This window comes from Purpureocillium takamizusanense, chromosome 2, assembly GCF_022605165.1.
Source record: "Purpureocillium takamizusanense chromosome 2, complete sequence".
NCBI classification, from domain to species: domain Eukaryota; kingdom Fungi; phylum Ascomycota; class Sordariomycetes; order Hypocreales; family Ophiocordycipitaceae; genus Purpureocillium; species Purpureocillium takamizusanense.
In genome coordinates this window covers 3076601-3102420 of record NC_063069.1, presented here as the reverse complement: position 1 = coordinate 3102420, position 25820 = coordinate 3076601, and the positions used below count along the sequence as shown (strand labels likewise).

Sequence of the window (25820 nt, the reverse complement as noted above, 5' to 3'; positions counted from 1 at the left end):
CAGCCCAGCCTAGGCTACTAGGTCTGGCCAGCCAGCCAGCCACCCCAGCCTGGCCACGTCCACCAAACTGAGATGGGTGTGGTGCTGTGTCGTGTGTGCGCGAAGTACTGTAATATGTATGGACTGCGTCTTTCTGCAGGGTGGCCGGACCCGCCGCTGCCTCGACCAAGTGCGCGGGCTCCCGTCCATCTTATTACCTAGCACTATCCGTCCGTGACTTCATGCCTGCCAGAGGCCCTTCGTTACCTCATAAACAGCACGCGCGCAACCTGCGAGCAAAGCGCACCACGGCCATCGCCCGCCGCCGACCGCTGCCGTTCAGCATCCCGCAAAATGAACGCCCTCTTGCGGTGACGGCCGAGTTTTGCGAACCCCCATCATCATACCTGGGCGTCCGGCCGGATCGAAGGCAGCCTCACACTCGCCTGTTCCCTGCCACCGCCCGCCCGCGTTTCTGTCACAGCCGCATCTGCCGCCGAAAACCTCCGGAGCCGCGAGACGTGCGACGCTTGGCTCCTGCCTACACGACTCCTCCGCCTCCGAACAGTCCATATATAGTTGGTGTACGCTGCCTTGCTCCTCCGAGCGTCGTTTGCCGTGGCCCTGAGTGCTTGGCCGTCCTGTCCTGTCTGCCCCCGCGAACGGCCAAGAGTCGGAACGGCGGCCGAGGCCTCACGCATTGGCAGTACCCTGAACCTTGCACGCCGTGTGCCTCGACGTCAAAAGGAGCCTCGGCTCGGCCTGGTTGCGTGCGTTGCCGCCGTCGAGGCGGGCTCGGGGAGGCTGCGAGAGAGAGAGAGAGAGAGGAGAGTCGCGGTTCCGGGGCTCGGGCGTGCGCGGCCTCGTCGTTGCGCTGCGCTGCGCTGAACCGGTGGGAACCTGGAAGAGAACGTCAAGAGCTGCCATCTCTGCTCGGGGCCCGCAGCACGGCGCGGCACGGCACAGCACGGCACAGCACAGAGAAATACCCATCTCAAGCACGGCAGCGCAACCATTCACTGGTCTCGTCTGTTCTTTGCGGCCACCTCAGGCATCTTAAGGTCCAGCCGTGCAGTGGCAAGTGCTCCACCTGCTCGCTCTCGCTCCTGCCCAAGCAACCGTCGCCATGGCGTCTCCCGTGCCGGCCATCTCCAAGCAGGAGGTGTCGAGTCTGTTGCGGCAGGTGCAAGGCAACAGCCTGTTCAACCGCCAGCTGTCGTCGGTCTGCCAGGTGAACGGGCTGAAGAGCACCGGGGTCAAGGCGGACCTCCAGGCACGCATTGTCGACCGTGAGTCCCTTTTCGCCTCGACTCTTCCCCTTATGCGCACACCATCTTCCTCCTCGCACCTCCTCCTGCACACTGCCCCCCTGCACTCGCGCCGTGCGTCTGGTCCCAGGCCTCTACAGCACAGCCACGGCGCAACCGCACTCTGGAGCCATCTCTTTTCCGTTTTCCCATCTGCCTCTGTCTCTCTCCTTCCGTGTTCCTCCCCCAAACACTTTGTTTCTGCTCAGAATCGCCTCGACCCTCTGCTACGAACATTGCCCGACCGCGTTTCATACGGTAGTGCCCAGCATACGCAGGCATCCTCACGCTACGGCTTTCGACAACGGATTGCTAACCAAACGCGCCCCAATGGCGCCTCATAGTCATTCAAACAACCGTCAACGCCAACGACGCCTCGCGGTTCCAGCAGGTGCGACAGAGCATTCTCAATGCTTCCGCACAGCGCGGAAGCCCTTCGTCAAAGAGCGTCACCTCTAGAGTTTCCAACGCGTCCACGTCTGCGCAGTATCACGCCTCCATGCCTGCGTTAAATGCCAGCCAGGCGTTTAATCGTGGTTACCAAAACGGTCATTCGCCTGGTAGTCTGTATGGCGTCGGCGCATCCTCCCTCGCCTTTCGGTCGAGCCCCTTTTATCAGATTGAAGCACAGATTGGCACGGTCCGAGCATGTGAAGGTAGGGTACCACCCTAGTTCATGTCTCCCCAGGGGTGTTCCCAGCTGACCAGCCGCCTAGTCATGTCGCAGCATAGGAACACGATATCGATTCCCATCAGGCTCACCGACCATGAGGCTCTTCGGCGGTGTCTTGGAGTCACGGGGTCCAAAAACACGCCGCACAAAGTCATGGTATTCTGTGCGAGCGACCCTCATGGTTTGCAGGATGTTGCTTTCCCGCACCAGTCGGAACTACGGGTCAACAAAGTCGACATCAAAGCAAACCTTCGTGGCCTGAAGAACAAACCCGGCTCAACGAGACCGGTGGACATAACCAAGGAGCTTCACCTCAGGTCGTCATACGTCAACACGGTTGAGTTTACCTACGCGTTGACTCAGAAGGTAAACCCCCCGCCTTTCATTATGCTTCCAAAGGCATCACCGCATAATCGACTTAATCCTCAGACTGGAAACTGATCGTTCCCACCACAGAAATTCTACTTGGCGGTCTATGTGTGTAAAACGACTTCCGTCGACGAGCTCGTCAATATAGTTGCCACCCGCCGTCGCATTCCCAAAATGGCTGTTGTGGCTGAATGTAGGTGCACAAGTTCGTGACTTGCCTTCACCCGACTGACCATTCCAAATTAGTGACCAAAAAGGCCCAAGATCCCGACGTAGTAGCCACGTCCCAGGTCCTGTCGCTGAAGTGCCCGTTGTCATACATGCGGCTCGTGACGCCCTGCCGTGGCCTCGCCTGCACGCATATTCAATGTTTTGATGCCACGTCCTACCTCCAGCTTCAGGAACAGGGACCTCAGTGGCTCTGTCCTATTTGCAATAAGTCTGTGCCATTTACTCAGCTGGCCGTGGATGAGTAAGTTGATATCACCGCGCTACATCGAGGCCATGCTAACATATTCGACAGTTATGCAAAAGACATACTGGAGAGTACGCCGAAGAGCCTAGAGTCGGTCACAATTGAGCCAACTGGCCAATGGTCAATCAAGACAGCTCAAGAATCTGATCATGCCGACGGCATAAATGGAGCTTCAGTGGACGACGACGACCTCGTGGAGATATCAGAAGTCAGCATCGTCGGTCGACGGTTCGAGACACCCAAGAACGTCACGCCGCGAGTCAGCACACCTGCCTCTTCTGGCAGAGGCAGCTCAGCCAACGGCCCCAGAGGCATTGCATCGACCAGCGCCAAACGACCAGCGCCAACTATCATTGACCTGACGGGAGACTCGGATGACGATGATGATGAGCCCATTCAGCGCCCTCACAAGAGGCAAGCTACGTCAGCGAATAGTAGTGGTCGCGATTCCGGCAGTCTCGCATTCCCGGGCCCTGATCCCGTGTTCTTCCGAATGCCTTGAGGGGGCATGATGTGGTAGCAGGACCCCGGGGGTCGTTTGGAAGTCCCATATGTCGCAGCCGCAGAAAAGATGGCGGGCGGCTATTATTTGAATTTGCGTTTCATGGCAAGGTGGCAACGGCGTTCGGCAGGTGGACGGAAAATACAGAGATTCCCCTTGATTTTGTTGCCGGTGTTGATAGCTCGATTGGCATCAGTGGGGCGTTTGGTCTATGAGGGGAGAGTTGAAGGAAGCTGCGGGGAAAAGCAGACATCCATGACGGTCGGTGGAAGAATATCATAAGATACACCAAACAGCGACGAGACTTCTAAATAATCACAGATGCTCACACAATACTGGTGCTGCTGTCCCGAAGGCCTGCTTGTCACATCATCGCTTGGCTAGAGTTTGGTATAATATTGTTTCGTTGTCGCAGAGCAGCAATGGGTGAACGAGGCCCGTGACAGAGTAACTAGTCTCGTACACGCACGCGCTACCTACCGAGTAACTCAGGTGGTTCTCATTGCCAAGTTTTCTAAAAGTTATTGGACAAGAATGTTAATGACGCAGGCAGGCGACACGGAAGTGACCTCGGGCGTTGGATGAAGTGAAGGTGGGCGGGCAATGCGTCTCCGAGCTGCGGAGCACAGCAACTCCCCCCACACCACTGACTGCCGCCGCCGAGTGACCAAAGGAGCTCCCCCATTGATGAATGTCAACGCCAGACAACGCCTCCTTTTGCGAGCGTCCGCGACCACACATAATCCCCCCCTCGCCACGACTCTCCATTCGCAGCACCTCGACTCCCAGCAGGCCGCGACGCACGAATCCCTGGCTGACTGACTGACCGACCGACGACGCTGGTCCGCGACGAGCCCCGTTCGCTTGGCACCGCGCAGCACACGACGACTACTGTCACCATACGTATAAAGCAAAGCAGGCCAGCAGGCGGAATTAGGCGTGCACGCGCTGCGCCCAGCCAGCCGCAGCCATGTCTCTCGAACCGGTGATGCCGCCGTACAACTCGTCGGACCCGACCGCCACGTTCCTCTCCACGTCGTGCCTCGACTTTCTCCTCATTGAGCTCGTGCCGCTGGCGTTTCGCGTCACGCACGAGCGCGACTTTGCGCGTCCGCCGTCACCACCACCGACATTGTCGTCGTCGTCGTCGCATGACGCCTCCTCCTCCTCTACGACTACCGCCGCCGCCGCCGCAGCAGCAGCAGCAGCAGCAGCAGCAGCAGCCACGACTGCAAAAGTGGGTGCTGCAGGTGCAGACAGTGCTGGTGCGGCGGCGGGAAGGGGAGAGTCGGCACTGGCGAACAACAGCAATAACGTCACCGCCGCGGGGAACCACCGTGCTGGCTCGTCGTCCCTCTCCGGGCCGGCGGCGGCGACGGCGACTGCCGCCGCGCCCCGCAGGATAGACGAAGAGGAGGAGCTCGATGCAGTGCACTTCCGGCTCGAGAGCCTGGGGTACCGGGTCGGACAGGGCCTCGTGGAGCGGTGAGCCCCCCCCCGGGGAAGTCCCCGTCCGTGCCTCGCCTCGTCGGCGGCGGCGTGCACGCTGTATCCTGCATTTATCACACTCTGTTGCTGACTCCGGGCGCCAAACACAAGCTTCTCGCGCGACCGGCCGCGGTTCAACGACACGCTCGATGTCATCAAGTTCCTCTGCAAGGACCTGTGGTCTCTCGTGTTCGGCAAGAACATCGATAACCTCAAAACAAACCACAGGGTACGTTCGCTTTATTCCTCACTTCGCAGGCGTAGTTACGTCAGACAGCCTACATAGCCCCATCTGTGTACAATAACGCGGACATCGCTGACACGTGGCGGCACAGGGTGTGTACGTCCTCACGGACAATGTCTTCAGGCCCTTCTCGAGGATGAGCACAGAGGCGGGTGGCCAGGCCGTCGTGCGGGCACAGCCGGTGAGTAGCCGCGCTTCACGCAGGGTCAGGAGATCAAAGTCCGCTGATCTTGTCTCGCAGTTCCTGTGGTTTCCCTGTGGCATCGTACGGGGTGCACTGGCGGCGCTGGGCATCACGGCCACCGTTCAAGCAGAGATCAACGAGCTCCCGGGTGCTGTGTTTCAGATCAAGACCCTACCCAACAAGTCATGAAACCCCGGCATGTACAACTAAATGTCATCCATGGCGCCACTGCCGCCTATATAGTCTAGTGGTCCCTGCCCACGGGCGCGCGGGATTGGTCCCGTGATTCCTGCACAACTACCCGTACTTGGCCATCCGGACCGCCGAAGTCGAACAAAAACGAGGCTGTCATTGATCAGGCCGCGGTTATGATCCTTAGGGTGGAGATTCGAGGGCACGGCTTCACAGCCTGTCGAGAGATTCCATGATCAGCAACATGAGCGTCATTCATATATTAAGCCTAGCGTGATAGCTATTGCATTCAAGACAGGCTTGCTGCACCCACTCAACTGCTCCTTGGGGGAACCGGGGAAAGTGTTCACTTTTGGGGCGGGTTGTGGGCGAAGTCGATGCCCTTCTTGATGTTGCCCTTGAGGCCCTCGACAGCCTTCTGCAGAAGCGCCTTCTCCTTGTCGGTGATGCCCTCCAAGGGGTTGTTGGCCTTCTCGGCACCGTTGGGCTGGACTCATTGTTAGACGCGTGTTCGAGTTCAAGCAAGGGGGGTCTTTGTGCTTACTCCGAGCTCAATGGGGACGGAGAAGAAGTCGCAGCCGGTCTCCTTGGCGATGGCCTCGCCGCCGGGAACACCCGGGAGGTAGACGTAGCTAGGCTCGACCAGACCCTTTTCGCCCTTGACGGCACGAAGGACCTTCTCGGCAAATCTACAGAATAATCAGCTGACTGAGCGTTGCAATTGGACACTTGGAGAGTGACTGGCGAACTGACCGGAAGCCGGCATAGGCCATAGAGAGAGTAGCCGAACCAGCGCCGTCCTTGGCCTTGACAACCTCGTCACCGCCGAACTGGACGCGGTTGACAAGAGCGTCGTACTTGTCGTCGGGGATCTTGACGGCAGGGGAGGCCTTGCTGAAGAGAGGGACAATGGTCTCACCAGAGTGACCACCAATGACGGGGATGGTCTGCTTCTGGGGCTCGGACTGGCCGGTGATCTCGCTGACAAACGTCTCGGCGCGGACGATGTCAAGCGTGGTGACACCGAACAGGCGCTGGGCGTTGAAGACCTTCTTGGCCTTAAGAACCTCGGCGGAGATAGGGACCGTCGAGTTGACCGGGTTGGAGATGACCAGAATAAACGCCTTAGGGGCGACCTCGGCGGCGGTCTCGATCAAGCCCTTGACAATGCCGGCGTTGATGTTGAACAGGTCATCACGGGTCATGCCGGGCTTGCCTTTGCCGGGATTGGTGTGTCAGCAGTGGACGCAAAGGACGCAGCGAGAACTCCGTGTGGGAGGTCTTCAGGGCTGTAGCTTACGGGGGATGCCAGCAGGGATGACGATGATGTCGGCATCCTTGAAGGCGGACTTGGCACCGTCATCCTTGGGAAGATAGCCCGTGACTTTCTGCGGGCCAAGGTGGTCAGACGAGAATTGACAAAGGTGAGTGTCAGTAGAGCTCTACTTACCGCGGGCGAGGAGATGTGTGACAGGTCGGAAGCGACGCCGGGGGTGTTGACGACATCGTAGAGAGCCAGCTCGTCAATGAGAGGGCTGTTCTTCAAAAGCAGCGAAAGAGGCTGCAGACAGCAGGAACATCAAGTCAGCCAGCACGAAGGACAAGTGAGAGAGCGAGGAAAGTAGGGGGGCAGCTGGGAAGAACGAACCTGGCCAATGCCGCCAGAGGCACCAGCAACAACTACGTCACGAAGTTTGTCAGCGCAGCAATTGTGTGAGGCAGATCAAGTAGGTAGGTAGCTCGGTACCAGGCAGGACACGGGTAGAGTGCGGGGTTGAGGGGCAGCATCTGGCATACCAGCTTTGACCATTTTGATGGATGGGAGGGAGGGAGGGGATGTCGAGAGTTCTTGATAGTTGTGTGGCGGGAGCGGGAGGCTAGGATGCCGATGGACGAGTGTTTCTTGGAGTGGGAGGAGGAGGAGGAGGAGGAGAGGGAGGAGGGAGAATCGAGGAACTGAGATCGGAGGAGAGGAAGGGAGGTGGTGGGAGAGCGTCGCAGAAGAAAGGGCCCCGGGAAGACGCGAGGAGGGTGCCAGTGCTCGGACAGCACAGCGAGTGGAGGCACCCGACCGAACCTGTTTGGATTGCTCACTGCAGTGCGCCAGCAGCTCCCCGCGTCCACGTCCCGACGCGCGGTTTTGGAGGGGCAGGGGCAGCAGGCACATGGAGGGGCAGGGGCAGGGCGGCCGAGGAAGGAGGGGCAACCTGCGTACTAAGGCAGCGGCCGGGCCGCCAATCGGAGGATTGAGGCTAATAATTACAGGTAGGTAATGGTAGGTGCAGGCGAGGTCAGGCTACCTATGGCGCCTCCTTACCTTACCTATCTGTCGTTGCGACTGCACGCATTCCGGGCTGCGTTTGCACTGCAGGCGCCTTCTATGTACTCAGGATGAGCAATTCCAGTGCCCGGATGCTGGCACACGCCGGCACGCCGCCCGCTGCAGAAGCCCCCCACCCAGCCCGCAACTCGCACAAGCCACGACAGCTGCTAATAGTAATATGGATAATCCAACCAGAAAAAGTGTCAGTAAGTTGCAAGTGATTCTTCAGTCTGGGCTTTGACTACCTATATATACGAAGTACCTCGCCTCAAGCCCTCATGCAATTTCATTCACACTATTACAGGTGCCGTGAGACGGCCATGGAACCATGTATGCGCGAAGCAGAGTGAGCTTGTTGTCTTGTCATTGTGCTGACGGACTACTTTGTACTACCTAGTACGTACATGTACTGGAGCCACTCCGGTCGGTTCCGCATCCAGCCCAGTATATGACATACTGTACAGTATACAGTATACGTACTTAGGTATATTCCCGGTCCCGCGCACAGCTTCCATCACTCATGCCGCGCCCCAGGTCGGTCCACGATGCGCGTTCCGTTGGGGTCGACAAGTTACTGGGAGGTCTCCGGATGCAAGCCCGACTTGTCCGCGACATCTTTGTCCAATTCAGGCACGACTGCCTCGGGCTTTGAGGCGTTGGTCTCGTCTCGCTTCCTCTGCTTGGCAGCATTGGGCGAAGAAATGGCCCTAGGCGATTTGTACTGTCGCTCGCTTTTCGGGTCGTATATGCGCTGCTCATCCTTGCTGTTCCCCGACCTGACAGGCATACCTCCCTTGGGCTCGCTCGGGGACTTGTAAGCCTTTGATCCCGACGCGTAGCTGCCCCAGGGATTAGAGTTCCAGCCCTGATTGTACTTGTCCTTGCCTGGCGGTTGGCTTCGCTTCCTTGCATGGCCAGCGCTGTCCTTGTCATCCGGAACTGCCCGTCGCGTGGAGGACGGACCGTAATATCTCGCTTTGTCAAGTTCTTCCTTTGTAGGTGTAGTCGGGGTACCCCTCTGGTTCGGGTATTTCTTCGGGTCGTAAAATCTCGAGTTGGGATTCGGGTACCATTTGAACTGGTTAAGGCCGCCGTCTTTGTCATTGCTAGGTGTACTCTTGCTTGCCTGGGCCGGGGTGTTCCAAGCCTGGCTTGCTGAGTTACCGCCGAAGGCGCCACTGCCACCCACACGTCCTTCCCTAGAGCTCGACGACGCGTACTTGCCACCGTAATCGCGGCCGTTACCACGCATGCTGCTTTCGCCGGCGCCGGGGACGGGTGTCCCGACCGACGAGCCGGCGAACAGCAGCACGAGAGCCACGGCGGTTAGCTTTCCGAAGATCTGCATGATTGTTGATGTTGGTGTTGTTGCCGAATTTATGTGTTTTCTTTCTTGAGAAAGGAACAAGAGAGTGTATTGCTGTAGCGGTGCTCCAACAGGTCGTCACCATCGTCAACGGCCCTCTTCGACCAGACCTTTATATACCGAGAAATCAAACATTCAAACCTGCTCAATTCTTCTTAACACTAATACGCGCATACAGCAGCCAAGACGTTCAGGTGAAAACGGAGCTTGGCGCCTAAGACTGAACGATACGTCAAATATCTTATACCCATAGCATATATAAGGCAACCAGCTAACACGGGGAGAAGGGGGCCCACACGTCAGTCCCTACCAACCCTACCCACATGCATAGACAGCCCGACCTGGTGGGCTTGAGCTCGACGGAAATAGACACCCTGACCGACTGTGGCAACGACTGACCCAGAAAAGCTTGAACATGATTTGACATATTCTTCGAATGTTGGGGGCTTGACGTTTCGGCGATGCAATCGGCCGTATATCGGGTCCTACTATTCCAACACGAATCGGTCGGCGTCACTTACAGCAGATGGTATGACATGACATGGCATAACAGAGAGAAGATAAGAGAAAGAATTGAATGGCGTGACAGGCCATGACATGGCATGGCCTGGTCGAGCATGACATGGAAGCACTACATTCGGATCGAGGGCAGCGAGAGAGCGAGGGGGCCTAGACGGCTCGGAATTAACTGCCCAATCGGATCCATGATATGTGATCGTCCCGAGTGCATGAAATTGATCCGCGCTGGTTGAATCGAGGTCTATGGACTAACTATCCAACGGCTTGCAGAGGAATGCAAGCAGCTCTGCCTTTGCATACTGGGCCTTGAGGAACAAAGTCTTCAGCAGTCTTATTTCTTCACCTTCAGACAAGGCATCGGCTTGGCCTCCTGGAGCTGGCTTCGAGGTACCAGCCGGCAGTCGCTCCGGCCTCGTGACTGCTCACAATGTAGAGGACCTACATGACAGCAATGCGAGCGAGAGAAATGGCAGGAACCAGTCAGACAGGGCGATTTTATTGATTGGCGAGCTGGAAGGCAATTTTATCTTGTCAGATCTGGCCGACCCAGAGAACAGAAAGAGAAGGGAGGAGGGTGCTGGGGCGCGCGACGAGGACTGGGGCGAATAGAAATCCGTTGGGAACCTTCCATCGTTCCTCAAGGCATATTGAAGGCACAGCGGGCAACAGCAGCGACAGGCCGCCCAGTGTCTTGAACGGTATACCGCCTACTCCGTGAATCGGGCCTTTGGCGCTTCACAAAAGAAAGGCGAGACACGCCGCATGGCTCGTGACATCCTCAAAACTAAAGCGCTTCGGAATCGCCCTCTGTGTCAGACCCTATTTCTCGTGAATGAAATGGCAGTGGGCGCATCACCACGCTGCCTGTGCCACAGCTTTGGTCCTTCGCCCGCCAGAACTATAGAAACCCAAAATTAATCACCCTACAAAAAGCCCCCAGCAGTGTCATCGTCATGCCCCAGGTCCGAATTTGGCGCCGTGAATCCGGGCAGCTCCCTGAACGGCCTGGTTCAGGCCAGCCTGCCTACCTTAGTAGTTCTCCAGAGGTCCTTTCCTACAGTACAAACGAACACTGTAGGTACTGGTCCATGAGTAGGTTAGTACTAAGGTTGGTTCCTCAGCTCTCCGGGCCGCTGCCGCCGCCCGTGCTCTCCCGACCGACTACCGAGACGGCCGCCGGCTTGTGACGATGACGAGCTGCCCCTCCTCCACCCGAGGCTCCCACGGCGAGCGCGTCCCCCGCCGGGTCAGCACGGGCTGGGGCTGGGGCTGGGGCTACTGCCGACTAAAACTGTGTGTCGAGTCGTCGCGAATGCGCGCATTGTCCGAGCAAGCACAATAACTTGCCTTGCTAGTCGATCTATACTAAGTACCAAGGTGCCTCCATACCTTGATCCGTGGCGCCGGTGCGGTCCTACCTATCCGGGTGCGGCGTAGACTCGACGATGCACTCTTCTCCCCTGACGATGGGACATACGGATGATGCAGTCGCGCGACCAGCCCGGCAAGATGCTTTCCATGGGCAGGCCAAGCGTCTCGACCGGCATGCGAGTCTGTAGATCTACTGCTCAAGTGTCGTCCTGCATCGGCTGTCGCCGCCACGCAACGCCGTACCTCCGATCCACCACGGTCCCCCATAGCGCGCCGCTCCGGGTTCCGAGATCATCCGCCCAACATCTGCTTCAAGCGTCTTCACTCACATCCTGTACCGTACTGCAGCACGTTGCCTGACACCCGGTACCCTCCGACCGATTACGGCCAGGGACGAATGCACCTGACCGCGGTGGCCGTTGACTCACGGGGCCCCGGCGGTGCGGTGTGGTTGCGAGACATCATTTCCATTCCTACACCTCACTGAGCGCGCGGCTTTCCCGAAATATGCGTTTCTTTTTGAGATCAAATGCCAACTCCAGCCATGACCCAGAGACCTGTTGATTGATGCTTCTCATCCTCCGTCACCTAGACATGTGTTTGCATCATTGTGTGTTGCCACGACACCGGCTCCCCTTGACATCACACACCACACGGCCCATCCCTCTTTCCTATCCTACTGCTGTTTGCGCTTAGGACGACTCGGCGGCCTTCTTGGCCTTGTTGCCGCGCAGCTTAGGCTCGGGGTCGGCCTTGACGGGCAGCTGGGTGCGGCGGATGGCGGAAACGCGCTCGACGGCGGCCGAGCGCAGGTCGCCTCGGTACCCGGACCTGGCGGCCTGGTTGGCAACAGCCTTGTAGCTCCTGGTTTTGACATGGCGCATCAGTACGGCTCGCTCGAATAGACCTCTCTCGCAGGCCGGGTCAATGCAGCAAGCCTTGTACTCACGTGCGGTTGGACTTGTTGCCGCCGTAGGTGGTCTTGGTGAAAGCCTGGGCCGGCTTCGTGGCGGCCGAGGTCTTCTTGCTGATCACGGTAACGCCACCCTTCTCGTTGGGGACAACGCCGATGGCCTGGATGGTTCGATATTTAGTCTTTCTGTCTCATTGTGGCGATGTCGTCGTGATCTCGGGGGGTCGGTTATACCTTGTCGTTGACGAAGCCCGCATGCTGTAGAGCCCAACAGTCAGCACTCTGGCGCAGACCCCAAAAAATTCCGGCTCCCAGATGCGCGTACCTTGCGAGAGTTCTTGTTGGTCAAGTTCAGGGGGTCCCGGGAGAACTGGACGCCGCCGTTGCGGTTGCTCTTGACGAGGAAGGAGTTGTTGTTGCCTATCACGTAGTCCCAGTTTCAGCAATGCCGGTCGTCCTTCAGTGACTTTCCGGGTCGCGCCCGGGCGGGTGTTCAGGTCGACTCACGGACAATCTCCCAGATGAGGTCCGAGGAAATGTTGGGGATCGCGGGGGAGGCCATTGTGACTGATTTCGGTGGTTTGCGACGCCGTAAAACAGATGCTTCTCGAGCTTCAAAGTCGTCCAAGAGAGTCCTTCGAGGGCCGCGAAATTGACCTAGGAATCGCAAAGTGTGGGCTCGCTTAGCTATCGCGATCCGGTTAGTGCCGAGTCGCGGGCTCCGGGTAGTGCCTATGGCCGTTAATTGAATGCGGCGAGAATGGCGGGCCAGACGGGGGGACGAACGAGGTGTGGCTGAGCGCCCGAGAGGTTCCCAGGTACCGGGGGGCTGCCAGTGGCTCCACCGCGCCCAGGTTGCCTGTTGACAGGGCGGCTGTACTGTGGCCACTCTCTTTCACGTATACTGTACTTACGTATGCGTAAGTGCCCGCAGTCCCACGTCAGCTCCTGTCGAACGCGGGAACGGGCTCCGAGACACACCCGCGACCCTTCTCACCCCTTGACGTTCTGCAGCGCTTTCACCAGCAGCCCACCGAGAACGACTCGCCATACTCCCTTGCGCGGCCCCTCGTGCCTGCCATGAACGGGTCGCTCGACGACGGCCACGTCTGAAGCAACCAGACCTGCGCACCGAGGCGACCTCGTCTAAGCCTCCCCGAGCCTCCCGGTCGGAGAACCGTCGTCCCAACCCGAGCCGACCATCCTCTCGTCAACCGCACTCTCTGCCGCGCTCGCAACAGCCGCTATCCGGCTCACACCGTTCTCGTACTTTCATCATGGCGTACATTCTCTTCAGTCTCTCCTTACTCTTCATTGTTACCGCGACGGCGCTCTTCTTCACCCGCGCGTACTGGCGCCATCACATCCCCGAAATTCGGCTGCCCGGCGCAGGCTATATATACTCGCGGCTGCCGGGCAGCTTCGCTGGCGACATCGAGGCCGGGCTTTCCAGCAGTAACTTTGACCTGGTCGGCAACGTGGAGGCGGGTGACAGCCGCGCGGGTCTGGACGACGCGAGCAAGGCCGAGGTCCTCAAGCTCATGAAGAAGAGGCGCATGACCTTTGACCAAGCGCGCAAGGCCTACATGGAGAGCCGCTTCAAGCAAAACGGCATTGGCCCCGATGGCCGCCCACGGGATCCCAAGTTTGTCAGCTTCTCCTAAGCGCGGTTCAGGTTGCTGTCGGGTACTTTACGCCGCCAGCCATGTGCGAACCACTTACCTCGCCATCGCATCATCGCCTGCTATCGCGCAGCCCAACGGCTCCGTGTCGATTCTGCTTACACTCTCATTGGCGAGACCGCGTGTCGCTCGTCGTCGGCTTTTCTTACCTCTGTCTGTTCTAGCCCACCAGTTCTCGTGGCGGTTGATGTATTCGTCCTACATGTCAACCAGATCACTTCGTATTTGCTTCATGGAGCGTTGCAACTTGTAATGAGGCCGGAGTTCAGGAATGCGTATTAGTATTAAGAGCTGACAAAGAGCGATGTCAGCATCTCTGTTTGAATCGGCTATGGAATATACAAGTCATCGCAGTGGTTCCGTATCTCATGACAACGCCGTGATCCTGCCTCCCTACAGTCTCAGCACCATGGCCAGACTTCCTCCGGGGATCTGACAATGCTATATATGTACATGAAAGATTGGCTTTGATCCGTGGTCGTTGGTTCCTGCCTAGGCAAGCCTGCCAGAATGCCCAATATCAGATGACGATCAGTGTGACGCCTTGCGGGCGCGACTCAAGACCCAATGTGACCCCAAGGTCTACATCGTCACGTGCCGTGAGAGTAACTACTTGGTCTTCTTGGCGACGATATCAGGACCGTAGGTGCGCTCGTCATCGCCCTCGATTTCCTTGACGAACTCGTCGACAGTGACCGACTCCTTCTTCCACTGCTTCTGGGACATCTTCTTGTCCTTTTCGAACATCCACGCCTCGGGCATTCTGTAGGTGCCACCGAGGCGGTCAAAGGCCGTGAAGAATTGGCCGTAGTTGACCTCGAAGCGGGAGTGGTGCAGCGAGTGACAGGCAGCACCGTTTACGACGGGGTTGTTGGTGAGATACTCACCGTCGTGGATGAGAATGGACCAGAAATTGACAAAGACGAAGAGGAAGACGTAGGCTACCTTCTGGAAAGGGAAGATGAAGGGGAAGATGTGGTAGGGTAGCGACTGGGCGAAACCGTCCAAGGGGTGGAAGGCATGACTGGCGTAGGGCGTGGGCATAATCCATTTGTGGTGCGGCTTATGGAGGTGTTTGTAAACGAGGGGGTGGTGCAGGGAGCGGTGGATCCAGTAGATGCAGAAGTCGGTGAAAAGCAAGAAGAGCGGGAACTGGAGAATGTTGTACCACATGCCGGGCCCCTCGTCGGTGGTGTCGTAGAGATTGCCGTAGCCGCGGACCTCGAGGAGGAAAAGGGGTGCGGTGCAGACGGCCATGAAGGGCATCGACTTGTTGGCCTGCCTGATTTCGAGCCAGATCTGGTTCTTGAGGAACCTGGGGTGGTCGAGAGTGCGCTTATCGAAGATGAGGAAGTATGACAGCGTGGCGAAGATGAAGTAGACTATGATACCAAAGATCCTGGGGGGAGGAAGACGGTCAGACTTGGGGGGGGGAGAAGCGTTAGCAGACCCTGCCACAACTCACCAGGTGATCCAAAAGAGGGTTATGAGCTGGCGCAACGGATCATCACGAGGCATCGAGGTGGTGTAAGCGGCCTGGGAGGGCTGGACCTGAAGGAACTTGGTGGCAGGCTTGTAGGTCCACGTTGAGAAGCTCTGCGCCGAGGCATTGGCGGTCGTGGCGTGGGGGAAGTCATAAGGGGCCGAACGCGCAGGGGCAAAGTAGGCGTAGGCATAGTCGGCAATGAAGGTGTCGGTGAGCTCGAGCACGATATCCATGGTGGGCGGCGGGGGGGGCCGCACGAGGCTGCTCCGAAGAGGGGAGGAAGAGAAGGCGAGGTGATGGCCGGTTGGCTGGTGTCGGCGTGTCACAGCACTGGCGAGGTCGACAAGCTCCTAGAACAGAGCAGAGCAGGGTCGGGATCGTGTCACCTTGTTTCTTTCGGACAGCGGCAGCGTGAGTGAGGTCGCACGACGCAGCAGCCTGCTGTAAGACGGGCGACGACAGGCACGAGGCGACGTCCTTGTCTTGTAGTATCAGCGGGCAGGCTCGAGGGCAGCGGGCCTGGCATGCATTTGTAAGTCAAATCGGTGCACCCTCGGATTTTAGATGGTAGAGGCGAACCGGGGACCAACAAGCCGACGCCAGGGGGGAAAACTGGAGCGGCGGTCGCAGTTTTGGTCTGGTACAACCGGCGCGCGACGACGATTCGGGCGGCTAGACTGCTGTCAGAGGCCGCTGCTCGATGTTGGCGTACAATCAGTACGTGCTCGGCTGCGCTCAAACCAAGATGAGCTGGAACAAGAGAGACAGAAGAAGGCTTCTAGAAGCTCGCGACGAGATGTGCGATTCAGATCCAGGTACAAGTTGCCTAGGTACTGTAGACGCCTTTGTACAGTCACTCACTACCTTAATTGCCTACTTACCTTACAGATCCAACCCACTGCGGGCCACAGGGACGCGGCACCTGTTTTATACAAAGTCCCGTCCATTCGCATCTTGCCCGTCTGCGCCGCCGGGCGCTCGCTCGGCCTTGCCTCCCCTCTCCCGCTCTCTGACAAACCAGCGGCAAACCGCCCGTGACGTGAAACCCGAGTACGAGCCCGAACGCGCCGCTACCATACGCGACCTGGTCACACCGCGCAGGTGGCATCGCAACCCAGGTATCCGTGTTACAGCCGCCGTCCGCCCTCCACCACGGAGCAGCCCCGCCTGGTTCGTTTCCTGGCGAGGCGTCGGTCCCCAGCGCTCCCGCTTGCCTAAATAAGACAGATGGAGGAGAGCGCCAGAGGGATGGATGGGGGCGGCATGCGGGGAGGAGGCAGAGAGGGTGGCGGCGCGCGCCACCCTAGGTCCCTTTCATCCCATCCACCGGGCTGGCGGGGTTCCGTAAGTGCAGAATGGCATGATTGAGCCGGGCGGCATCCATGGATGATTCGACGATGCGTCGACGACACCTTCTCTCGCTCGTCGCTGTCGCTTGCCGCCGGATGGCTCGCTGGCTCGCTCGCCGATGCATCGCACCCATGGCGTTCCATGCGACTCGCCCCGCGCTTCTCCTTCTGGTCCTGCTTACTATACATGTATACCAAGTACAAATAGTAGGCGCATTTCCCTGACGTGGTGGCTTGCTTGCCCTGCGGCTGGGCGTAGGTGACTCTGTTGCAGGCCGCCCCAGGCGCGCCTCCAAGCTGGTCTGCGACGCTGGAGAAAGGTACCTAGGTACCTGCGTTCCTCCCTACCTGTAGTACCTACTATCAGGTACCTAGGTAGTCGGTGGGTTGTGAGGTCCCTTACCAACTTGGAAGTACCTAGGTCAGTTACTGTTGAACCGCGTGAGCGCGTGTCGGGGTGGACTGATTGACAACTAACCTACTAGGTAGGGACGCTCCAAGGGGACATAAGACTCCGGCGACTGCCGGAATGGCGTAGGCTCAAGCAAGGTAGGTACCTACTACCTCGTGTATCTACCTTGGCACTTTATCTGTCAAGGATGGATGACATAGCCGGGGGCCGGAAGGCTAACATTCTAAGGCCTGCGTCTACCTTTTTGTGCTCGGCCTAGCGAAAAACAAGACTACTACCTTTAGTATCGGGATACTAGAGGTACTACTAGTAGTCTAAGTTACTCCGACCGTACCCTGTGGCGGCGGAAGTATTTGTCGGAAACAATAATAGAACCTACCCTATTAAAGTATCTGTTCCCTTGGCCCCCCGCTGCACGTGCATTAATGAAGAGCTGGCGAACTAATGACGCTGCCTGCTAAGGTAGCCTGGTTGGTTCCTCTTTTAAGTTACTAAGTCCCTTCTCCTGATCGGCTACCTATAAAGTAGGTAGATACCACATCATCACCATATAGTGACAACGGCAACCTGCCTCTTTCGGCAAAAAAAGAAAAAAACATGATTTTTGGCTGGCCCAGGCCATCTCGCTTCCTTACAGGGACTAGGGTACCTAGGGGTGCCTCGGTATGCGCCTCTCCTACCGTCTTTCATTGCTTGGTGACCATCATCACAGGTGGTCATTGCCTGTGATTTCCCGCTTGATTGGGTGCATGGGCGCCCGATGGATTTCAGTCGAGGCTCCTCGCACATCTTCACCCGCCTTGACCGGGATCTCGGATGAGAAGGACAAACAAAGCAGCGGCTCCCGTGTGCCCAGGGTTTACATGGTCCAAACAGGCAGACTACCTAAGTTACCACGTACCTAATACATACCCCCAGCAAAGCCGCCCCGACGCCACGACGGCAGCCGCCTTGCGGCAGCAAAACCGCGTCAACCGTGCGAACAAGGGGACCACGACAGGCGTAGCATAATGGACAGTGTACTACAGGCGACAGGTACGACAAGCGGACGGCTCCACAGTGCCACGAGGCATGCTGTAGCATGCGACCTGTCGACACAGCAGTCACGGGTGATGCCGCCCGTCGCAGCAGCAGCACTCCGCCACCCTTGTCACCCTTGTCTGACTACCTTAGGCGCTTGCTTCCCGCCAGAAGCCAAGCCCTTTTTCGCGGGGGGGCACAGCAGCGCAGCAGTCTAGCAGGGCACAGTCCTGGCCGCAGCTGGGGAACAGGCAGAGTTCTAGTTGACCAAGCCCGCACATCACATTGTCCACACCAAGTACATCGTGACAAGAGTCTCTTGTCCATGTTTTGACGCTCATTTAGCCCCGAGCGCCGGTTGCGCAAGGCGCGGGGGACGAGGTTCGTCGGCAGCAACGCCAACAGCCCTATGAGAAGGGGCAAGCTCACTCAGCTTCGTCTACCTCCTGCATTTGTCGATTCGAGGCTCTCCCAATGCCAGGGCAGGCGCACGGCACTTGACAATTATAGATTGCTGCGTCGTCGTTGAAGCCGCTTCCGGCCAGCCAAGCAGGCACACACCAACGTTACTAGTGGGTGTGCACGGCACCGCGCGCCGCACCCGCAGCTCAACCGCCAGTGCTTGGGTGTGGTGGATATACCCTATGTCGGTACACGGTCCAGGCGAAGCACTAACTTGCTAAAATACTAACTAACATTACTAACGCACTTGTGGTTGGGCACCTAAGATAAGGTAACCAGCAGTGCTACGGGCACCTCGACGTCTTTGCCACTAGGTTCCCAGCGAGGTCAGAGCTGGGAGTGGAGGTGAAGAAGCGCAGTGATTCTGCCCGTCGAGGACGTACGTCAGGTACGCGCCGGGGCGAGGTACGTATCATTCATTGATGGCAAACGCAATCCGCGCATGCGGCTTGTTTCACGCGCCAACCACCGCGAAAGCCCCCGTCGCTGAGACCTGTCTCGCATGCCATGAGACCAGAGAATCAGCAACCAAGCGAGGCTCAGTTCCTATGTGCGTGCATGTACATACATATGTCGCTCCTTGTCGACACACACACACACTCACACACACTTGAAGAGACCGCGCCGCCGGGCCATGCCCGCAGGCGACCACGATGCGATGGGACGCGACGCGACAGTTGCTTCCGTATCCACACGCACTCTTGTGGGACTTGTATACTAGTTGATGGGTGCCATGATATATCGGACCTGTCGTCAGCCAAGCGGTCGCCTCAAGGCAGCCAACAACTGCACTCACTGGCGGGCACCAAAGCAACGACTTGCATGAGGTTGAGTGCCTCGTAACCCTGCGTCGTACAAAACACATGGTGGCGACTACTAATCGAGCCGGTCGGCTGGCTGTCGCAGTGAGGTGAGGCTCGTGCTGCTCTCGTGCACCCCCAGTTGTTGGTCGGTTGGCCAGGTCAGGGTCCATGCTCCAGGTCAACAACAACGTTGGATCCCCAAACCGTCTGATCTTGTCGTCGGTCACCACCGCGTCCAACGCCGTTCGCATGAGCCGGATCCCCGGGCAAGTGGCATAGCACCAGGTACTGTAGGTACCTGGGCGCATTACGTACCACCAGGACCGTCGACCGATTAATCCCGCCTGTCCCATCATGAGGTACCGCGTCTGTGGACATGCACGGAGTGAAGGGCTACCATCCCCTACGGAGTTGGCATCTTGTGGGTTGGCATGATGCGAGGTCGGAATCCCCGAGTATCGAGCAAAGAAATCAAACCACCTACGGATCAGTCTTCCGCACTCCGCATCCAGTCAAGCCATTGACTGGCGACATGTGCACAACGCCGCGCCAGAACGAAGCACCATGACGGCCGCGCTGCTGCTGCTGCTGCGGCGGCGGCGGCGGCGGCGGCGGTGGTGACCGAGAAGCTGGGCATCTCCATTGACTTTGCGTTGATGTCGTTACGCCTGAGCGACTGGGCGGTGGCAGGCTGTCGCTTGCCAACTTTTCACAAGTATCCGGCCTACCGTCCGCGATACCTCATCATCGCATTGGGCCGCCAAAAGCGGCAAGGGCCGTTTCCTGGTGTCCATTAACGATATGGCAAAGGCCCGCCGGCACGCTTGTCGCACTGTCGAGGAAAGTCCCTGGTGTTGCGGCTCCCGGCCCCTGCTCTGCCCTGCCCGTCCGTCCGCAGCTGGCAAGTCCAGATAGCAACCGTGCAGGCTGCACCTCTCCATCATGTCTCCCAGCTGTTAGTGCAACGGGGCCGCACTAGCAAGCAGTGGAGGATGCCTGGACCAGGACCCGCCACCTCCCCAGCCGGTTATTGCACCCCCCCTTCCCTTCCGCCACGCCCTGAGCTGGGCTGGCAACTCAGACATGAACAGCACGCCCCTCCCCCCCCCCCTTCAGCCTCTGCGCCGGCGGAACCATCGGCTTGCTGCCAACCAGCATGTCATCCACACCAACCAGTGGCGCTAGCCCCCGCCCCCTGCTGCATCCTCCCACAGTGTCCCTGCACCCTCCCGGGCTGGGAGGATGGAGTGGCCTTGGGTGGTGCTGCGCATGCATGCATGCACCTTGGCACCTCCGTAAACCTCCCCCCCCTCCCCCCGGCTGGGGCCAAGGTGAAGGAACCTTTTACCTTTTGGCTGGTTTCGAGCGGCCACACCACGGATCACAGGCACGGCCTTGTCCTGGCGTCGGCGAGGGGATTGATGGGGTGGTGGGTGCTATGGGCTCGGGCGGCCGCCCCTCCACCCATTGCTCGTTGCAGCTCACCACCCTCAGGCAGGGCAGGGGAGCACCTCCACGTTGCCGCATCCTGTGCACCCACCCCATGCCATCCACCTCTCCATCCATCCAGACACGGGCAGGCAGCGCGCACGCCCGCACGCCCGCACGCCCACCTCGCAGCAGCGGGCACCACCACCACCGCTGCACCTCCTCCACCATCACCTGGAGCAGTGGGTGGTCGCGCCGGACAGCGCCCTCCATCACCTAAAAAGTCGGGTCCGGGTACCACCACACCGACCGACAACACCAGCTGCGCCTGCACCGGCACCTGCACCAGCAGCCGAATGCAAGCCTCCACTCCACTGCTGCACTGCAGGCGCTTCCACGGCAGCGGGGACCCACCTCACTATCCCATCATCCCCAGCGGGTGCCTTGCCATCCACCATCCTCCATCGTTTCCTTTCCCTTCTTCACCTTTTTTTCTCCCCTTTCCCACCAACTCCACCACCAGCCTCAAACCGCTCACCCACCACAGTCCGCGAGCCCGCGTCCTCAATTCCTCACCCTTCTCTTCCTCGGCGCCTTTGCACACCACGCTGCATTCCCCGCGACCACACCCCCGGCGGCAATCTCTACCGTCGTCGCCGATAGATACCACCTGACCTTGCTCTTAGTTAGGCTCGTCGCGCAGAACCGTCTCGCCTCTCGCATTCCGCGCCGCGACCTGCCATCGACTCATCGTCGTCGTGCACATCAACCTCTGCTCCAGCTACGCTTCTTTGACGACGTGCCACCAACCATCGTCGCACGCGACTCCTTTGCGGCTTGACGCGAGGGTCGACTCTCAAGTCGTCGTATCATCGCTGCCTGTCTTGCCATTGCCGTTGCCAGCATCAACAGCGCCTAGCCAGCCCAGCCTCGACGCACCGTCCGCGACTGCGACGACCCCCCCGCCATCGCCAATCCGCTCCCTCGCGGCCAGGGCCTACTTCGCGTACAAGTCAGCCGCTAGCCACCGCAACAGTCGTCCGCCAGTCTCCTGCTGCTCGCCCTGCAGTGAACAGCAATGTCCATGTATTCGCACCGCGGCATGGGGGCCGTGCCCCCCAGCAACTCCGCCCGCCTCAACGAGCTCCTCGATCAGATTAGGGCCGAGTTCGATACCCAGCTACGCCAGACGGAGAGTTTCGAGCATCAAAGTAGGCCCCCTGCTGCCTCTACGCCTCGTCTGCAGCCGTGCAAAGCCTTTGCGCCCGTCACGCTAACGTTCGTCAACCCAGTTTCCGCGCAAGTGAGCGAGATGCAGCTCGTCCGAGAAAAGGTTTACGCCATGGAGCAGACCCACATGACTTTGAAGCAAAAGTACGTATCATCGCGGGAGATGTCTCTCCGAGTCAAATGGCGTGGTGCAGCCGACTCACATGGCATTTGCCTCGCAGATACGAGGAGGAGATCAGCATGCTTCGACACCAACTAGAGGCTGCACGCAAGGGCGCTCCTCCGTCCGCCATCCCCGGGCCTCCCCAGCATGCCGGCCCCTCGCAGCAGCCTCCTTCGATTGCCCCCGGCAATGGCTTGTTCAGCGGCATCATGGCCGGTGGCAATCAGGCTGGGCTTGCTCCTCCCCAGCAGCATCCTCCGCCCCAGGAGCAGCAGGTAGGACCTCAGCACCAGATGGCTCAGGGCCCGCCTGGGCTCCCCGTCCCACCACCGCATCCTAATGCCCAGCAGCCTCCCTACCAGCAAGGCTATCCGCAGGGTCCTGTTTCCAACGGCATGGGACCTCAGCCCCCTCAAAGCACCGCATCTCCAGGACCCGGCAGGCGAGGCGTTGGCCGCCCCCCGAATGCTGTCGGCCCCGCGACACCCCAAATCAACACACCGGTGCCTTACCCGGGAAATGCCCAGTCCCCTCAAGTCAGCCACCCTACTCCAGACCACGCGCGCATGGGCGGCCCTCGGCAACCGCCGGTTGGCAATTCGCTCGGTGATCTTGAGGTTGATGCCGTGGCGCCCCACAATAAGAAGACCGGCAGCGACTGGTATGCCATCTTTAACCCCCAGGTCCAGCGTGTCTTGGACGTGGACCTGGTCCATTCCCTCACCCACGAGAGTGTCGTGTGCTGCGTGAGGTTTAGTCACGACGGCAAGTACGTGGCTACTGGCTGCAACCGCTCCGCCCAGATTTTCGACGTCCAAACTGGCGAGAAGGTCTGTGTTTTGGAGGACCACAACGCCCAAGACATGACGGCCGACCTGTATATCAGGAGTGTCTGCTTCAGTCCGGACGGCCGCTATCTCGCTACGGGCGCAGAGGACAAGCTGATTCGAGTAAGATGACCCTCCACACGGGCTCCCGCCATCATGAGAACTGTCAATGCTGACTCCCTCATGTAGGTTTGGGACATTGCATCCAGAACCATCCGCAACCACTTTGCAGGCCACGAACAGGACATTTACTCGCTCGACTTTGCTCGCGACGGTCGCACCATCGCCTCCGGCAGTGGCGACAGGACTGTGCGACTCTGGGACATCGAGCAGGGCAGCAACACGCTGACCCTGACCATCGAGGACGGCGTCACGACCGTGGCCATATCGCCCGATACCCAATACGTCGCCGCCGGCTCTCTGGATAAGAGCGTCCGCGTGTGGGACATTCACTCGGGATTCCTTGTGGAACGCCTCGAAGGCCCGGATGGACACAAGGACTCGGTCTACTCGGTGGCCTTTTCGCCCAATGGCAAGGACCTCGTCAGCGGCAGCCTGGACCGAACCATCAAGATGTGGGAGCTGAGCTCTCCGCGCGGCGGCGGCAACTCGGGACCCAAGGGCGGAAAGTGCGTCAAGACGTTCGAGGGCCACCGTGACTTTGTCCTATCGGTGGCGTTAACACCCGACGCCAACTGGGTGCTGTCGGGCTCCAAGGATCGCGGCGTCCAGTTCTGGGACCCGCGCACGGGAACGACGCAGCTGATGCTTCAGGGGCACAAGAACTCGGTCATCTCGGTGGCCCCCAGCCCCCAGGGCGGGTACTTTGCCACGGGCTCTGGCGACATGAAGGCTCGCATCTGGTCTTACCGCCCATTCTAGTTGCGTGAGAATTAGCGTCGAAGACGCTAGGTACTGGTCTGTGGCACATTGGGTGGAGGCGCTTGGAGGGACGCACGGGGAGACGAAGCTGCCACGTTTGTCGTGAAGCCAGATTTGGCTCTTGTGGGATACTAGTTTGAACGGGCCGTGCCTGCGGGAGGTCGGAAAGGAAAACACACATCAGGCGCATGGACTATGGAGAGACGAGCCAAACATTGTTTGTTTTGTACGGGTACGTACGAGTGGGCCTGGCGTGAGTACACTGCCGACAGTCTGCTTTTTTTCGCTGTGGTTTGTCTGGTTTCTTTATCTGTAATGAGTATCTGACAAATTCCCCCAAAATTAATACTTCTGACTATACGACTCCTGTCTCGCGTGTGTCAGGCCAGTGAACCGAAGAGACTAGCAAAGGCATCGCTGCCGTCCTTTCCCTTCTTCCTGCTCTTCTTTTTGCTCTCGCGCCGTTCGCCGGAGGCGCCGGTGGCTGCGACGTCGGCCGTGGTGTCCCGCGGGCGTTTCTTATTGGACTCAGACGGCGACCTCTCGTAGGCGTGCTTATCATGCTTCTCAACAGGATGCGGAATGACTTGGCGGGATACGGGCACGCCTAGGTCTGGAGGCGGTGCCTCCGTCTCCATAGGCATCGAGTGTGCGACTGTCACACTGGCACGGGGCAGGTTAACCTCCGGCGCCAGAAGAGCTGCGCTGTCGTCGGAAGGTACGAGGGTAGCCAGGACGGTGTCGACGCGGCTGAGAACGGCGAGGAGCAGTAGCCCCAAGGGAGCATGTTGATTGTCCGCCGCCAGCTGGGAGAACGAACTGCAAGGCGTTGGAAGCATTGAAGCGTCAGTGATTTGACGAGAGACATGTATGGAGCCCATTGACGCATGTGATGGGAAAGGTGGCAAGGTTGATGACGAACACATATGCGCGAGGGACGATATGTGCCCTCATCCAGCCGGCGCGGAGGCGGACGAGCCGCCCGCGCGCCGCCGCCGACGACGACGACAAGGGATTCGACAGCGCCGGACGACCGACGGGGATCCGGGTGCTGAAGAGCAGCGCATCGTACAGGGCCCGGAGGCGGCGGTGGAGGATGCGGAAAGAGGGCCACCAGTGCGTCGCGCGGTGCTGGTTGTGGTGGCGGTGGTTGAATGCGTCGAGGATGTAGAGCGTCTCGGCGAGGGAGGAGCCGGCGGCGGCGGTGCGGGTATCTGCGGGTGGTGATGGGACGAGCGCGCTTCCTGCGGCTGGTAGCGGTGCCTTTGCTGTTGCGGACGGTGCCCGTGGTTGCGGCCGTGGTGTCGACGCGGTGGCAGCGATGGTCATTGTGTTCCCTGGCGAGCTAAGGGTCCTTGGAGTGGGCGCTCGGCGACAACATGACGAAAGAGCAGCCACTGCCCGTGCGCCGGGGTGATGGAAAGCGCGTCTTCTCTTTTTTGTTTCCCCTCCTTCTCGCCGTGATGGCGAGCAAGCAAAGTCCAAGACGTCGTGAGGGTCTAGACGTTCTAGAAGAGCGGGCACAGAGCGAAATCCACCGTCAGCCTCGTCAAAATTCGGGTGGGAAGAGGGCAATGGTGGGGAGGAGACGGGACCCATGCAAGCCAATGGATGGCAGGTGCAGAACACCTAGGTAGCGTGCACCTTCCATTTAGTTATGCCTGCGCCCAGCACCCGTGTACCCACACCTACGTAGCACCTAAGGTACTAGGTACACAGCCAAACAGCCCAAGACGGTACTAGGTAAGGTAGGTAGGTACGCCCACTGTAGCATGGGTCGGTCCTAGGTACGGACTGTCCGCCCTGGCTGACAGGCGGGTTACAGTGAGACAACAGCAAGCAGGTGGGGGACAGCCTCTAGTACTACCTTAAGGTACTAATGGAACGTCTAGGTATACAGTATAGGTACCTGTGGAGGCTGCTTGACAATTGGGCGGGCAGGCAACGATCGCCGAGGTAAAGCGCTGAAAGCGCCTGGCTTTGACGAGCCACACACCTCCAGCTTGGACGGGATCAAATCCGCCCAACGCCAACGCCAATAATAACAGCAACGGCAACAAGCCTGCCTGTCTGGCTGCCTCATTGCTTTGCCATGCCAGCCAGCCGTGCCAGCCTTCTTTCGCGTCCAGGACCCCACCGGCGCCGCGCCGCGGGGGGGTGGCTCTCCTGGG

General features: G+C 59.0%; 9 protein-coding genes across 11 annotated transcripts; 4 read left to right on the top strand and 5 right to left on the bottom strand.

The window, feature by feature from the left end:
* The first annotated feature begins 135 nt into the window (after positions 1–135).
* On the top strand, positions 136–3835 carry pli1 (E3 SUMO-protein ligase pli1). Its single transcript, XM_047983797.1, has 6 exons — positions 136–1268; positions 1631–1942; positions 2003–2325; positions 2416–2521; positions 2575–2800; positions 2852–3835. Exons 1-6 carry the CDS (start codon positions 1106–1108, stop codon positions 3303–3305), a joined length of 1584 nt encoding a protein of 527 aa, XP_047839769.1. The 5' UTR covers positions 136–1105; the 3' UTR covers positions 3306–3835.
* Positions 3836–4275: 440 nt separating this feature from the next.
* JDV02_002733 (uncharacterized protein) lies at positions 4276–5410 on the top strand (the record flags this gene model as incomplete). The annotated part of the gene is made up of 4 exons (XM_047983796.1): positions 4276–4790; positions 4905–5022; positions 5129–5218; positions 5279–5410. 4 exons carry the CDS (start codon positions 4276–4278, stop codon positions 5408–5410), a joined length of 855 nt encoding a protein of 284 aa, XP_047839768.1.
* JDV02_002732 (Malate dehydrogenase) lies at positions 5027–7436 on the bottom strand. Of its 2 annotated transcripts, XM_047983794.1 has the most exons (8): positions 7211–7436; positions 7062–7093; positions 6864–6974; positions 6714–6801; positions 6167–6629; positions 5958–6102; positions 5764–5900; positions 5027–5630 (listed from the first exon to the last, which is right to left on the bottom strand). In XM_047983794.1, the coding sequence occupies exons 1-8, from the start codon at positions 7221–7223 to the stop codon at positions 5624–5626; spliced, it is 996 nt and encodes a 331-aa protein (XP_047839766.1). In that variant the 5' UTR covers positions 7224–7436; the 3' UTR covers positions 5027–5623. The 2 variants fall into 2 exon arrangements, with proteins under 2 accessions (XP_047839766.1, XP_047839767.1); XM_047983795.1 differs by having other exon boundaries at positions 5027–5900.
* A 635-nt stretch (positions 7437–8071) lies between these two features.
* On the bottom strand, positions 8072–9718 carry JDV02_002731 (uncharacterized protein). The gene has a single exon (XM_047983793.1). The coding sequence runs from the start codon at positions 9082–9084 to the stop codon at positions 8308–8310; it is 777 nt and encodes a 258-aa protein (XP_047839765.1). The 5' UTR covers positions 9085–9718; the 3' UTR covers positions 8072–8307.
* Positions 9719–9792: 74 nt separating this feature from the next.
* Positions 9793–12582, bottom strand: JDV02_002730 (uncharacterized protein). The gene is made up of 5 exons (XM_047983792.1): positions 12413–12582; positions 12231–12325; positions 12140–12163; positions 11942–12066; positions 9793–11856 (listed from the first exon to the last, which is right to left on the bottom strand). The coding sequence occupies exons 1-5, from the start codon at positions 12465–12467 to the stop codon at positions 11685–11687; spliced, it is 471 nt and encodes a 156-aa protein (XP_047839764.1). The 5' UTR covers positions 12468–12582; the 3' UTR covers positions 9793–11684.
* A 600-nt stretch (positions 12583–13182) lies between these two features.
* Positions 13183–13569, top strand: JDV02_002729 (uncharacterized protein; the record flags this gene model as incomplete). Its single annotated transcript, XM_047983791.1, has 1 exon — positions 13183–13569. The coding sequence occupies one exon, from the start codon at positions 13183–13185 to the stop codon at positions 13567–13569; it is 387 nt and encodes a 128-aa protein (XP_047839763.1).
* Positions 13570–13860: 291 nt separating this feature from the next.
* ERG3_1 (Delta(7)-sterol 5(6)-desaturase) lies at positions 13861–15952 on the bottom strand. The gene is made up of 2 exons (XM_047983790.1): positions 15053–15952; positions 13861–14986 (listed from the first exon to the last, which is right to left on the bottom strand). The coding sequence occupies exons 1-2, from the start codon at positions 15304–15306 to the stop codon at positions 14197–14199; spliced, it is 1044 nt and encodes a 347-aa protein (XP_047839762.1). The 5' UTR covers positions 15307–15952; the 3' UTR covers positions 13861–14196.
* Positions 15953–20226: 4274 nt separating this feature from the next.
* TUP1 (general transcription repressor) lies at positions 20227–24005 on the top strand. 2 transcript variants are annotated; one of them, XM_047983788.1, is made up of 5 exons: positions 20227–21758; positions 21840–21921; positions 21999–22215; positions 22291–22890; positions 22957–24005. In XM_047983788.1, exons 1-5 carry the CDS (start codon positions 21626–21628, stop codon positions 23647–23649), a joined length of 1725 nt encoding a protein of 574 aa, XP_047839760.1. In that variant the 5' UTR covers positions 20227–21625; the 3' UTR covers positions 23650–24005. The 2 variants fall into 2 exon arrangements, with proteins under 2 accessions (XP_047839760.1, XP_047839761.1); XM_047983789.1 differs by having other exon boundaries at positions 21840–22890.
* Positions 23854–25188, bottom strand: RMP1 (RNase MRP subunit). The gene is made up of 2 exons (XM_047983787.1): positions 24572–25188; positions 23854–24468 (listed from the first exon to the last, which is right to left on the bottom strand). The coding sequence occupies exons 1-2, from the start codon at positions 24976–24978 to the stop codon at positions 24030–24032; spliced, it is 846 nt and encodes a 281-aa protein (XP_047839759.1). The 5' UTR covers positions 24979–25188; the 3' UTR covers positions 23854–24029.
* Positions 25189–25820: the final 632 nt, after the last annotated feature.